At 38.5% G+C, this 13,326-nt stretch overlaps 1 protein-coding gene across 1 annotated transcript in view; it reads left to right on the top strand.

Moving 5' to 3' along the window:
• The window catches only part of LOC101863103 (CDGSH iron-sulfur domain-containing protein 2), a gene marked incomplete at its 5' end in the record, with an annotated part of 2,888 nt that extends 489 nt beyond the window's left edge, over positions 1 to 2,399 (top strand). Inside the window, 2 exon segments of the mRNA XM_013082133.2 lie at positions 939 to 1,043; positions 1,964 to 2,399. Of these exon segments, the coding sequence (XP_012937587.1) occupies positions 939 to 1,043; positions 1,964 to 2,059 (201 nt within the window).
• Positions 2,400 to 13,326: the final 10,927 nt, after the last annotated feature.

The following is a 13,326-nucleotide window of genomic DNA, read 5'->3' as shown; positions in this document are numbered from 1 at the left end:
CCCTCTCTCTCTCCCTTACTCGCTCCTTCCCTCCCTTCATCCCTCCCCCTCTCTCTCTCTCTCTCTACTTTCCCCCTCTCCCTCTATCTCTCTCTCTCCCTTACTCCCACCTTCCCTCCCTCCATCTCTGTGTCTCTCTCTATTTCCCCCTCCATCATTCCCATGTTTTGCACTGAATTCCAGCTGCAAAAATGGAAATAAGTATATAATAAAAGTGAAATTCTATGAACCATATAGGCATTAATCGTCACAATTTTAGGCTCAAAAGGGAGTAGTTTTCTGTAATTAACAGTCACGACAAAAGCGCCCAAAAATCAGAAATTTAGGTCAATACGGGATGGCACCCAGCACACAGTTTATTGAAGGCTTGTGTGCTAAAATAGGAACAGCACTTGTTGATTTCATAGAGCATGTTATTACTGTTGCAAACTATCCACGTGAGTCCAAATTTTGAGATTTTTCTATTTTTACACCATTCCAAAGCTCTATCCGAGATGCACCTTTCAGCATCACCAAAATGCAGTTTAATGATATGGTCCAGGCTTACAATTTTTTTTACTTTTCATAATTCCTGATTGGAACAATGCAATAAAAACTAGTTTTTTTCCTCTGGTATAAAAAGTACCCAAACTGATTTAAGCAAGTGGATTGCTTAAGACACCGACCATGTCATTTCAACATTAGATAAAGTTGTGTGTTAAGTAATGCAGCTGTCTGTGTTCCCATTGTGTTTGTTATTTTTCAGTAGTGGTCATTGATGGGCTATCCCATTGTCATATAAGGAACGGAAATAGAATAGAAAGAGATGACTGTTACTGTAATGATGTCAGTGTGTAATTTTGACCTCCCCTTCGTTGAAAACATGTAACATGTTTCATTGCCTCCACTTAATATATAATCCTAAATGAATCTCTTGTTTTACCTTTTTTCCCATCAAGGTGAATCAATCAATTCAGAAGGAAGACTCCAAGGTTGTAACTCAGATGGACATTGAAGACATTGGAGACAAGATGGCTTTTTGCCGTTGCTGGAGATCAAAGAAGGTTACTGTTCTTACTCTGGTCATCATTTCAAAGGCTTTGGATATTGTTATCCATCTGTTCAGATAAACTAATCCCAAAATTTTTCTTTCAAATTACAGTTTCTTAAGTTAATCTGTGATACTTTTACATTATAGACTCTATAGGTACGACTGTCAAAAGAATGAATGTTTTTTCTCTCTCCTGACATTTTGGCCCTTTTACATTGAGCAGCCTGCTGACAATATACATAGACCTGCCCAGTAATCTGATAGAATGGTATCTCTCCGATTTTATTTTGCCCCTTGAAGAATCCCGATCGGATTTACATAAAATTTGATTTCTTTTTTAATTACTTTTCCATCAGTCTTACTCAACTTACCATATGTGATGTGGAAATACATTGCTTTATTTGCAAAGTTTGTGCAACTTTCAGTTTGTAACATAATCTTAACCTACAGAGATTCTGGGGACTCTCACTTTTTTCAGCCAAACTCTGATTTTTAGGTTTAAGAATGCTCTGACCGTATCAGTGTTGGTTACATCATCTTGATTGTGATCTGCCATAAGGGCATTTTTTGTTCAGTCACAGACACATCAGCAACACTATTCTTTTCTTTTGCTTTGACATGGAACAAGATGCATGCATTGTCCGTTGGGGGGGGGGGGGGGGGGGGGGGGGGGGGGGGGGGAGGAGGTTATTAGAAGTTTTCAGGAATGAACAGTGGAAAAGATTTTGCTATGTCCCTTATTTTTGTGGTCATCTCTCCTCGTTTTTGTGTTTGTTACTCTCTTGTTGTAGCACCACTAATCTTATGCACTAATATGACCTAATTGTGTTGCAAGTGCTGTAAAACTCTTTAAAAAACTAAGAGTCAAAATTCTTATGTGGAATCCTATGCCTTATCTCCTTCCCCCCACCCCTTCCCTATCTCATGTTACAGTTCCCCTTGTGTGATGGGTCTCACAACCAGCATAATTCAGCCGCTCGGGACAACGTTGGCCCACTCCTGCTGCTCCGCAATGCTGATGACAAGTAGGGGAGTCAAGCCGTCATCTCCCACAATCTGGTCCCTCACCTGTACCATTCCTCTTTCAGACACAGAGGAACTATTAGCCATAATGTTGGACTTGGTTGTGTTGAGCTTCATGTATTTCATATACTCAGTGATGCATGCAGATGTAGATTCTACATGGTTGGGTTGTTTTCGGTTGTTTGTTTGTTTTTGTTTTTTTCTCAAAATGTTTGTAAGAAGAAGTGAGCATTAACATCAGGTGACTTGAATTTGAAGATGAAAGATCTTATGTTTATGTTTGTAAACAGTATGTTAGACCTGCATGTTTACCGACAATCGTCTGAAATCCGACAATCGCGACGCGACCCGCGAGGCGGCCGATGCTATCGCTAGGCCCACCTGTATCAGTTAATGTGCGAAGTGCAAGGCCTGGCCGACTGCCAGCGTCCCCCTTTTCTCCCGTCGGCTTTGTCGGCACTTTCATTTTCCTGCTGACTGCCGATGTCGGCGTTTCCGACATAATTGTCGGAACCTGAGTAGATATGCGAGTACGAAAAAGGACGACGACCTAAATTATCTACTTTCATTTTCGTGCTCGAGCGGCCATTTTGAATTTCGTTTTGTTGACAAATTCAATTGTTCAGATCGTGTGGATTCATTCCAGTCCGACTCACTTAGACTTAGATAATAGAATCTAGATCTAGATCTAGATTTATATAGATCCTTATAGACCTCAATGGAGGATTCATATTCCAATTCTATTTTGTCAAACCCTATCATAGGTTGTGTTGTAATATTAATGTGGGTAAAAAGCATCAGGTGCGTCAATCATTTATTTATTTAGAATCTAGACTCAGCTGAGCCCCTCTGTTTGGAATCGGATGCGGATTTCTAGTTCAAGGCCTATTCCTAGATCCTATTCACTTGTTCTACAAGATCTAGATCAAGATCTAGCTAGATCTACATTTATTTAGTTTACTAGATCTATATGGGGATTCATATTCCAGTTCTATTGTGTTGTTTTATCAAACCCTATTATTATAGATCTAGGTCTAGCAATATGTAGATATAGGCCATTATATTATGCTCCTTGCAAGCCTTGTTTGTTTTGGAGTGTGGTTTTTTAATTAAATTTTTTTTTTTCATATTGGACTTTTGCTGGCCTTTTAATATGAGGCTCGTTGCAGGTTCTTTTTTGGGGTAGGCCTAGGGGTAGGGGTAGGGTTAGGTCTCTTCTTCGTTGTGTTTGTTGGGTTGGTCGCTTGTTACTCGAAAGTCCTTCCTTATGATACCCATAAAAGCTCTTTTGGGGGGGGGGTGCGAAAAATTTTCAGACAATCTGGTTGGTTTCACATGCAGGTCTAGTATGTAGATGTTTTCTTTGTTTTGTATCTATATATATAAATATTTATAAAAATAAGCAGATATTGTTGCTCCTTTTGATACTCTATTGACGCATTGTGGATATACTCGCAGTTCATGTCGACCAAGTCCAGTTCTGATACTGACCATTCCATATATATAATTATTATAAACATAAAGTAGTCTAGTTCTAAAAGTGAAGTAAATATTTGACCTTTTTGTTTGTTGTTTGTCTCTGCTTTGAGAGTTTCTTTTTTTCATCCCTCGTTTAAAGTTATGAGACGATTCTAAGTTGTTTTCGAAGTATTTCTTTTCTTTTTTTTTTTTTTTTTTTTGGTTTTGACGGGGGGTTTGAATTGGAGTGGTCTGGTGTTATTTGGGACATCTGGTGCTCCCTTTGCTCTCTTCATGATATTTTTGTGTTCAGGTTAATCCTCTTTGTCATGTTATCATTTTGTGTATCCAGACATTATTAATAAGTTCAGGGCCATCTTTAAAAATTATGAAATATATTTGTGATCTTCCTGCAGTACAATGTTCAGGAGTGTAATGCCATTGGTCATTGTTTTTTTTTATTGCTTAGCCCTTTGAGCCCTAACTGGTCGCCGGTAAAATTGCCCTTATGCCTAGCCACGGATACACCAGTGAGCAAGATCCTATCCCCAAACCGGCGTGCCTGCGACAAAACACACGGAGAAAACAGTGTTTCGCACACAGAAGACAGTGTTTATTAGACAGGAAATTATTCGTTATTTTAAAGATCGTTCGGGATTAGATCCTGGTAGTGATGAGGACTACCCTGAGCGAGATGGAACTGGAATGCGATTCTGACAATGATGTGAATGTGGGCGTGAATATCTTAGTAGCTCAGAGGCAGAGGCATATGATAGCCTCAGAAAGTCGAGGCTCAAAGGGTTAAAAATGCATTGTTATCAGTTCAAGGTTAAATATTTTTGTTCCAGTCATTTGTTAAAGGATGTCTCACTCAATGTCATGTTCTTTTGTCTGGTTTATAAAATATTTTCAGCTTGAAACTAAATTGTATTAACTCGCCCCAGCCTCACCCACACCCTCCCCAAATCATGACTTGCCTATAATGCACTTGCCTTTAGGCCCTCCCTGAAGGTTCATTGTAATAATTGTATGTTGAGAGACTCTCAAAAATGTTATGTTGTCAGTCAAAATTTTTCGTAATACCATTTGAAGTCAGTATGATATATTTTAATATGTCATTTACCTTTGTATGATTAATACAGTTAAAACTTCCATTTATACGATCACTCAAGATCACAAAGAAAGGTAACCATTATAGACAGTTGGCCTCTATTGACAAGATCTAGTTATGATCTCTTAATAAACCTATGAAAATGAATTCTTAATTCTTAATTGGTACCTGAAAACCACCACAAACAACACATAGTTTAAAGCAAAACATTTCCTTTTAAGTTCCCAACATTGTATGTTTATTGGTCAACAGATGGTTCGATGCACGCACAAAAAATCAATTCAGCCGTTGCATACTTGTGGCTGGGTATTTTTAAAGAAGCATGTTGAACTTAACATAATCATTTGAATGTTATAAAAATGTAAAGCAGAAGAGTTGCTGGGACCTGAGAAAAATATCAACGTAACCGAAAATCAACTCGAATGATTTCAACTGAAGTGGAGTCAACTGTATCCCTTTTCTTTACTCAAACTAATCCAAATGTCTCTTATTCATAAATTGAATGTAATTGTTTATATAATTATATGTATTGCTTTGTGACTTTGTGTGATATAACTCAGATTGTTAAATAAGAATGTTTTGTAGCAATTTTGAATGTATGGCTCATTTGGTTTCACTGGACAAGAACACCTATTTTACTTCTTTAAACTTAAGGTTTTTTCATTTTATGTATTTTAGGTTTTATGCCCATCTGAAGAAAGGCTATCTGCTTAATCAATAAATCATTGCTGCATATTCTGTAATATGAAAAAGACAGGACATTTCTATTAAACTTAAACTGGGGGCAGTTGGCAGTGCCGAGTATCTCATCTCAAGTTTTCTTTCCCTCTCATCGCTTATATCCAGCAAGTGGTGAGAGAGACGCTTTATTTAGTGGGATAGGGTCTTATTTTATTAAAAGCATGCTGTGTGACCTGCACTGACTTTAGAAAGCTACTGTGAGGGGGGGGGGAAGAAAGGGGGAGATTCAACATGGAGGTGTAATGAAACGGTTCAGAATTGTTCATGTTAACTAGATCTGATGGAATTTTTTATTGAACAGTTAAGGAGACTTCCAATGCATGCGGGAAAAGATGGGGATATGAAATTTATTCGTTTTGAACAGTCTTCTGTAGTTTCTTGAATAATAATAATGTACCGTTTTTCTCAAGGGATTGATAACTCCATAGATCTGCGAAGAGGAGATAGATTTAAATTAAAAATTGTTTTTTTATGGTGTGCACTGTTGTAGTTTGTCGTCCTTAGTTTTATGCTTTATTTTCAATACATATTCATCACAGTTGCATCTTTGTGTGCTTCACTTGTGTTCCCTGAGCATTTAGCTCAACAGCAGTGTTCTAAAAAAACCTCAGCACTCTCTGGCATTGAGACAATTGTGTAATTAACACAAACTTTTTAATATAACATGATATTATTATATTATAATTTTTGTTATGCACAAATTTTGCTATTATGCAGGAATTTCAATTGAAATAGCAAAATTGAATGATTGGCTCAACATTTTATGAATTGTGGCTAATATGCCATGCTAACATGCGTGTTGTTGGGATTAAAGTTTTCTAGATTTGCAGATTTGGGTGTTCGACATTCATTTTATACACCTGAACTTGAATACAAGGAATATTTTTTAAAATACAGAACCTGAAAATCTTTCACTGTGTGCATTTTGTGCTATCTGCAACATAGAATATTTTAAAAAATCAGTACCTGACAATCTGTTCACTGTGTGCATTTTTTGCTATTATTTGCGTGTTCACTATGTGCGTGCTGGACCATTTTGTTTTCCCAATAAAGTCTTAAATGGCCATCATATACAATGTACATGGAAACATGTACTGTTGCTGACATCTTGAATTGACTGACCGTGGATATATTATGCTCAATTTGTAGCCTAGTGGGGTTGCCTCTTCTTGTCTCAGGCCACAATAGAATTTCATCCAGTGAGGAAGAGTTGATTAAGAGGTTCTGCAGCAGCTGTTGAGATGCAGGTCCTAGAAGTCTTTCGTATTCTTCTCTTGTCGTAATGCCAAATGCTGTCTTACATGTTAATGCACAAAATGATTTATGAGAAATACTAAATGACTACATGTAAAAATGTGTGGTTTTTTTCTTAATGTTTACTCGCATAAAGTTACACTGTAGAGCACTTGCTTGAATGATAAATAAATAATAATAAACATCTGCCATAGAAATAGAAATTTTACAGGTTGTTGTGTTTTTTGTTATAATATATATATATATATATATATATATATATATATATATATATATATATATATATATATATAAAACAATTGTGTCTTTGATCCACGTCTTCTAATTTTGTTTCTTGTTTGTGGTGTAGTGTCTTCTAATTTAATTTTTTTTCTCATTTATGGTTTGGTCAAGATCAAGGGGGGTTAAGGACGACTGCCTTTTTTTTTTTTCAAGGGTGACCTTATTTAGGCCACACATGGCCTAAATTAGCTAAACCCCCCTCCCCTACCTTATTTAGGCCACAGGTGGCCTAAATAAGCTAACCCCCCCTCCCTTACCTTATTTAGGCCTAAACCCCCCTCCCTTACCTTATTTAGGCCACACCTTTATACAAAGTCACAGAAATATTCCTTTTGTGCTTATTGATGTACAGTGCAGGGTGATTTTACATGCAAGGATAATTGGACAAAATGGGCAATATCTTTATTGCTAATGGTCATATTTAGACAAATCCTATATCAGTGTCTTTCTTTTCTTAACTGCTCATGGTTATTAAAGAGTAAACCAACTAGGTAGTGATTTCGGATTCCTAATACTAATATTATGGGCATTCTTAAAATTTTTTAATTTGTTTTTAGCGCTTTTCTCAACGTAAAACGGATTCCGTAAAAAAACAAAACAACAATGACCTTATCTTTCTTTTTCAAAGTATTGTGCATATATTTGTGTGAAACTATATATTCTATGCTTTCATGTACATGAAAAAGCTAATAAAGGCAAGCAAAATGTTCTTCAGAGACATAGATCTAGTAGTAGGCCCACTGGAATTTTTTTATAAACCGGGAAAGGTGACCAGAAAATAACAAAATTAATTTATGATCTTCACTTGCACTTGCAATTTTTTGGACAAATTATAGTCTACCTCATTGTCTTTTTTTCCCCGCATTTTTCTTCACTATTCATGACAACTGACATGTATTGTTTTCAGTTATTATCAAGAAAGTGGATAGGCGGACTACGGGGTCTATCTAGCCAAAAGGATAGGTGGACCCCGGGGTCTACCTAACAAAATGCTAGGTTTTAGGATGTGAACCCCGGAGTCAGCGTAGTGAAATAAGTAGTAGATCTAGGTTTAACTAAGGATAGGTGGACCCCGGGGTCAACATAGTGAAATAAGTAGATCTCAGTTTATTTTATAGTAGGACTGGCGGAGCCCGTGGTCAATGTAGTGAAATCATAAGTAGATCTAGGTTTAATTAAGGATTGGTGAACCCTGGGTTCAATGTAGTGAAATAAGTACAAGTAGATCTAGGTTTAATTTTAAGGATTGGTGGACCTTGGAGTCAACGTAGTGAAATAGGTAGGTTTAAGGTGGACCCCAGGGTCTACCTAACGAATACTAGTTAGGTTTTTAGAATAGGTGGAACCTGCGGTCACCGTAGTAAAATAAGTAGGTTTAATCAAGGTGTCCCGGGGGTCCACCAATCCTTAATTAAACCTTCTTATTCCTCTACGGCTATGGTGACTCCGAGGTCCACCAATCCTTTTAAAATGAACCCTACTTATTTCACTACGCTGACCCCGGGGTCTACCAATCTTTAAAGAAACCTACTTATTTCACTACGGTGACCCCGGGGTCCACCTGTCCTAAAAAAACCTAGTATTTCGCTAGGTAGACCCCGGGGTCCACCTTAAACCTGCTTATTTATCACTACATTGACCCCAGGGTCCACCAATCCGTACTTAAACCAAACCTTATTTCACTACGTTGACTCCGGGGTTCACATCCTAAAACCTAGTATTTCGCTCTGCAGACCCCGGAGTCCACCTATCCTCTACAGGACTAAACTATTATCAATTTGCAATTTTCATTGATTAGCATATTTTTATTTTAAAAAATTGAATCAGAGTCTCGCTGTCTAAAAGTCCACTGCTGATGCTATTCTTTTCAAAGAAAATGGCACAATTTGATTTTATGACATGTTGAAAAAAAAGAGTTTTAAAAATATCCCGAAAACAACATAAAATGATTATATAGATCTCTCTCTCTCTCTCTCTCTCTCTCTCTCTCTCTCTCTCTCTCTCTCTCTCTCTCTATATATATATATATATATATATCTCTCTCTCTCTCTCTCTCTCTCTCTCTCTCTCTATATATATATATATATATGTGTGTGTGTGTGTGTGTGGGTGTATGTATTTTATTATGTATACTAAAAGACTGAGCAGAGGCTTACAATGTAAATTCTGTGCTCTACAAGTGGAGAAAATCGTTTATGCAAAACAGATTTTAGGAAAAAAAGTTGGATCTAATTATTCTAATAAAAGTAAAAGTGAGTGTTATGCTGAGATTTGTTATCATTGACTCTGGAAATACAGTTAATTGCTGAATCTAAAAGTAACTAGAACTGAGCAATTCGTTTTATTTCAATTCCAAAGCCCAAAGGCATAGCAATAATAAGTTAGATCTAGATCTAGCAGTTGTAGGCTCTCTGGCTGCTTCTAGCATAGGCCTGCTACTACTGATTCTAGACAGGGAATCTAGATCTTGCTATCGCCTGCACTATTAAAGTCAAATATATGGTAAAATAAAAACAAAACTGAATTTTTTGTCAGTCAGTACATCCCAATTGCCATAGCCGCATGTATTAATAGTTGAATAATGCGATACCGAAGCAACACGTTATCACAGTGTGCAGGGGAGAGCGAGGTGCCCGGTCGATTCGGTGGTTCGGCTTTTGTAGATCTATGCATTTTTTACGGAAAGCCCTATTACCTAACCCTATTACTAGATCTATTAGTGTTGTGAAAACTTCAACCTCTACAGCTCAGGCGTTAAAAGATGCTGGAAAATAATACGTCCTGAAGTTTCATAATTTATTTTTATAAAGAACAACACACTACACAGCCAGTAGTTTTTATTTCATCGAGTTATAAAAATGGCCTTCGTATAAAAATTGCCTTGTTTTCAGAAGCAAATTTTAATATTTCTAGTTCTACCGAATCGATTTTCACACGAATTCAACCATTTTGATGATCTTTCTTTTTCTTTTAAAAAGATGTAGATCTAGGCCTGTCAGATGTGGCAGTGCGAATAACACTGAGTTGTTTAGATCTAGATCTAGACCCATCAAAACACGAGGCTTCGTGGCCGATCACAAAAGTCTACGGGGCTTATCGAGGCCGATTCGCCCTGCTGCGAGCACGTTCACTAAACTGCCTACTAGATAAAATCTACTACCAAATATTCTCTACACGATCTTTGCTACTGCTACTACTAGGCCTACTAGCCTACATGTACTACTACGAGAGAGTGTCACTCAGGCAAAGATAGTGTAACTTTGACTCAGCCACGTAATGTACACACTTTTTATACCCCAAATTTAACCTGGAAGTCCATTCGGAGGATTTGACCTTTTCACTTGATCAAAGTGTTCAAAAATGGTAGCCTAGCTTTTGCCCCTCCATGAAGGAAAAATCTGGCCCTCATTCAAACCATTGGGATTGAGCAAAATTTTGCGTATTGTGCTTTGTTCTTTACAATATTCATTATGGTTATGATTTATAAGTTGTACACTGAGACAAAACCGTACTAAATGAGAAAGGTGCACCATTAAGAAAGTGGAACGAACTCAGTTGCCTGAAAAGGGTAGTTTGAGCATGTGTGGCCTATATAAGCTAAACATCCCTCCCTTACCTTATTTAGGCCACAGTCCACTGTGGGCTAAATAAGCTAAACCCCCCTCCCTTACCTTATTTAGGCCATATGTGGCCTAAATAAGCACTCCCAAAATTCAATTATTTTACTACTGTCCTTGTTTATTGTTTCAATCACCACTACGACTTACTTCAGTAGAGTCCACTTTTACTTTTAACGAGTCTTGAAATAACTAAAAGTCTTATAAAGACACTATTCTAAAACTCTGGGGGGGTTTTCTTCTTTATCTTAGTAAATTAAATGTGACAAACACGCGAGTCGGTTATACAGAATATTGCTGCTGCTGTGCACAGCGCATACTATCTGGCCCTCTAGGAAATCGCGATCTTGCGGCCGCGTTTTTCGTCGAGTCCCGAATAAAGCTGCAATTTTTCGCAATTTCTTACAGTTTTAGGCAAAATAACACTAACGCTCTAATTTTAACAGAATTTTTAATTCGAAATGGCGCGAGTACAGAGCCGATAGGCCGACGTAAATCATGGTTTCGGCCCAGCTCTTGTCTACTGCGCGTACTCTGAAAGCTATTAAAACCGGAAATTCAGGCTGGAATACATCACTTACAACACAAACTGAGACATAGATCTAATGTGTGTAAGCGTGCGCGTGTGATCAGAAAGTAGGAGTGTGTGTGGTATGCATGTGTGTGCGCGTATAAGGTGTACGTGTGCGTGTGTGTGTGTCGTGCGCGCGCGCGCGTGAATATTGTTCGTACATGATGCACGTGTCTACATACACGGTGCCAGGGCACTTAGTCTCAGTATCTACGTACACAGTAACCGGAATGAAAATAAATCAATATTTGTCCTGTGCTGTCACTTGTTGAAAAAAAAAAAAAAAGGAAGTCATACACATTCATGTACAAGTACAAGCGTCTTGTGGGGCTCGCCATCGTGACCGGTCAGTGAACCTGTGCGTGCGCATCACATTGTGAGTACCGGTTGGGGTCACCAAAGTTCATTCAAAGTCTGTGCGCTGCGAAATTTATGCCCCCCAAAAGGGGGGGGGGGGGGGGGGGGGGGGGGTATTGATTTTTTTTAAAAGGTCGGGAGAGGGCTGGGATTGAAGGCAACACCGGATGACAAAAATTGAACTTAGATTCTGAACAACTGCCCGGTTACCGAGTACGTGCCGACACTGAGATTATTACGCGCCCGGTTGCCGGTTACCGTGTACGTAGACACTCAATAAATGTAAAACGCCTTATTGCTGTGCGTTCACACGGGAGTGGTCGCTATAGAAATGATCTACATTGTTATCACTATTAAAAAAGGAGAAAAAATTTGCTGTATTTTACGATTTGACTTAGAGTTAAAACAATACTATACTGGTTTAAAAAAAGAAAACATCTGAAATAGATCGGAATACTAATTACCGGTGTATCGAAAGTAGGCCTATCAAGAGAAAAATAGAATATGATCTGAATTGATTGGGGCTTAAGCTAATTTTGCAATTTAGAGGTTGTTCGAATCTCCCATCTTTTTTTTTTATAGACTGAAACTCATACTTAACTTCTAGATCTTTGCATGAACCAAGTACCCGGTAACTAAATTTGGTCAATGTTATGCCTTCATTTAAAAGTTATTACGAAAACCGAGGGTTCCGTTATTTTGGGTCACGCGGTATTATATTTGGTCGATAACTTTATTGTTAACGTACTCGTGTGTTGTTACTAGTACTAGTAAATGTTGTAAATAAAATTTGTACTGTGAATCATGATTTTTTAAAAGGCTGTTCTCCTTTTATGCTACCGGTACTCAAATTGTCTTGTTTTTTAAACTAAAAATGTTAAGCCCGTATTAATGCGCCTGAGATGGGAAGGTTGCAATTTTTAGGCAGTTTGCCTTGCAATTTTTTGCAATTTTTCAATTTCAAAAATGCAATTTTCCGCGGGGCCAGGACGGTTTGCCAATACATGTATTGTAAAACCTCGCCAGTTGAGAAACTTGGTGATCTAGCGAGTCAAAGAATGGGAGAGCTCACGTGTGCCTACAACACAAAATTCTACACTTAAGTGTAGAATTCTGTGGCCTACAATGAAGGCCGGAGCGAATGAGGGGGGAGGATGGGGCATGCGCAGACAAGCAGAACGCATCGCGTGATAGACCAGCCTGGTCTAGATTATCTAGGCCCACCATGCCTCTCACTTCTCCGATGGGCGGATGGAGAGGTCAGTGCCGTGACTGTGGTGGATGGAGCAAATGTGTGACGTGGGCAGGGTGTGGTGTGTACCCAATGTGCTCAAGCAGACGGAACGCACACCCAAGGTGTGTTGGGTGAGGGACAACACAGCGGGCATCGTCAGGGGAGATAACAAAAGAAATAAACAGACCACCTAACTCATCATAGATTAGGCCTACTTTACTACTGAGTACCTTATAACATTAATCCTGCTATAACGGCGTTTTCGCACCAGTCCCCTCCTCGTTATTACAGGATTTCACTGTGATCACGCTTCCCTCACCACCTGTTGAAATTGTTAGGCCTACTCATCTGTCAACTTGGGTAAACTTTCACTGGAAGGACTAACAATAACGACAGGTGAAAGGATTATGACGGCCCGGCCCCAGCCTGAGGGGCCGATTCAAAATTTATGGCAAAGCATTGGGCAATGTGAGACCACGCCATTTCCCCCCTTTCTTTCTTTTGTATGTGTGTGTAATTTGTGTTATCTTAAAACTATCTCAGCAATTTTCGTTCCATAAATTTAGGCTGTACCAGTAGACCTGCCATTCTGTATTCTGTACCTCTTCTTTTCCTCCCCAAAGTTGTACACACACACACACACACGCA

The sequence above is a fragment of the Aplysia californica genome, unplaced genomic scaffold (genome assembly GCF_000002075.1).
Source record: "Aplysia californica isolate F4 #8 unplaced genomic scaffold, AplCal3.0 scaffold00161, whole genome shotgun sequence".
Classification (NCBI taxonomy): Eukaryota; Metazoa; Mollusca; class Gastropoda; order Aplysiida; family Aplysiidae; genus Aplysia; species Aplysia californica.
The sequence above is the reverse complement of the archived record's forward strand: the minus strand, read 5'-3'. Positions and strand labels throughout refer to the sequence as shown.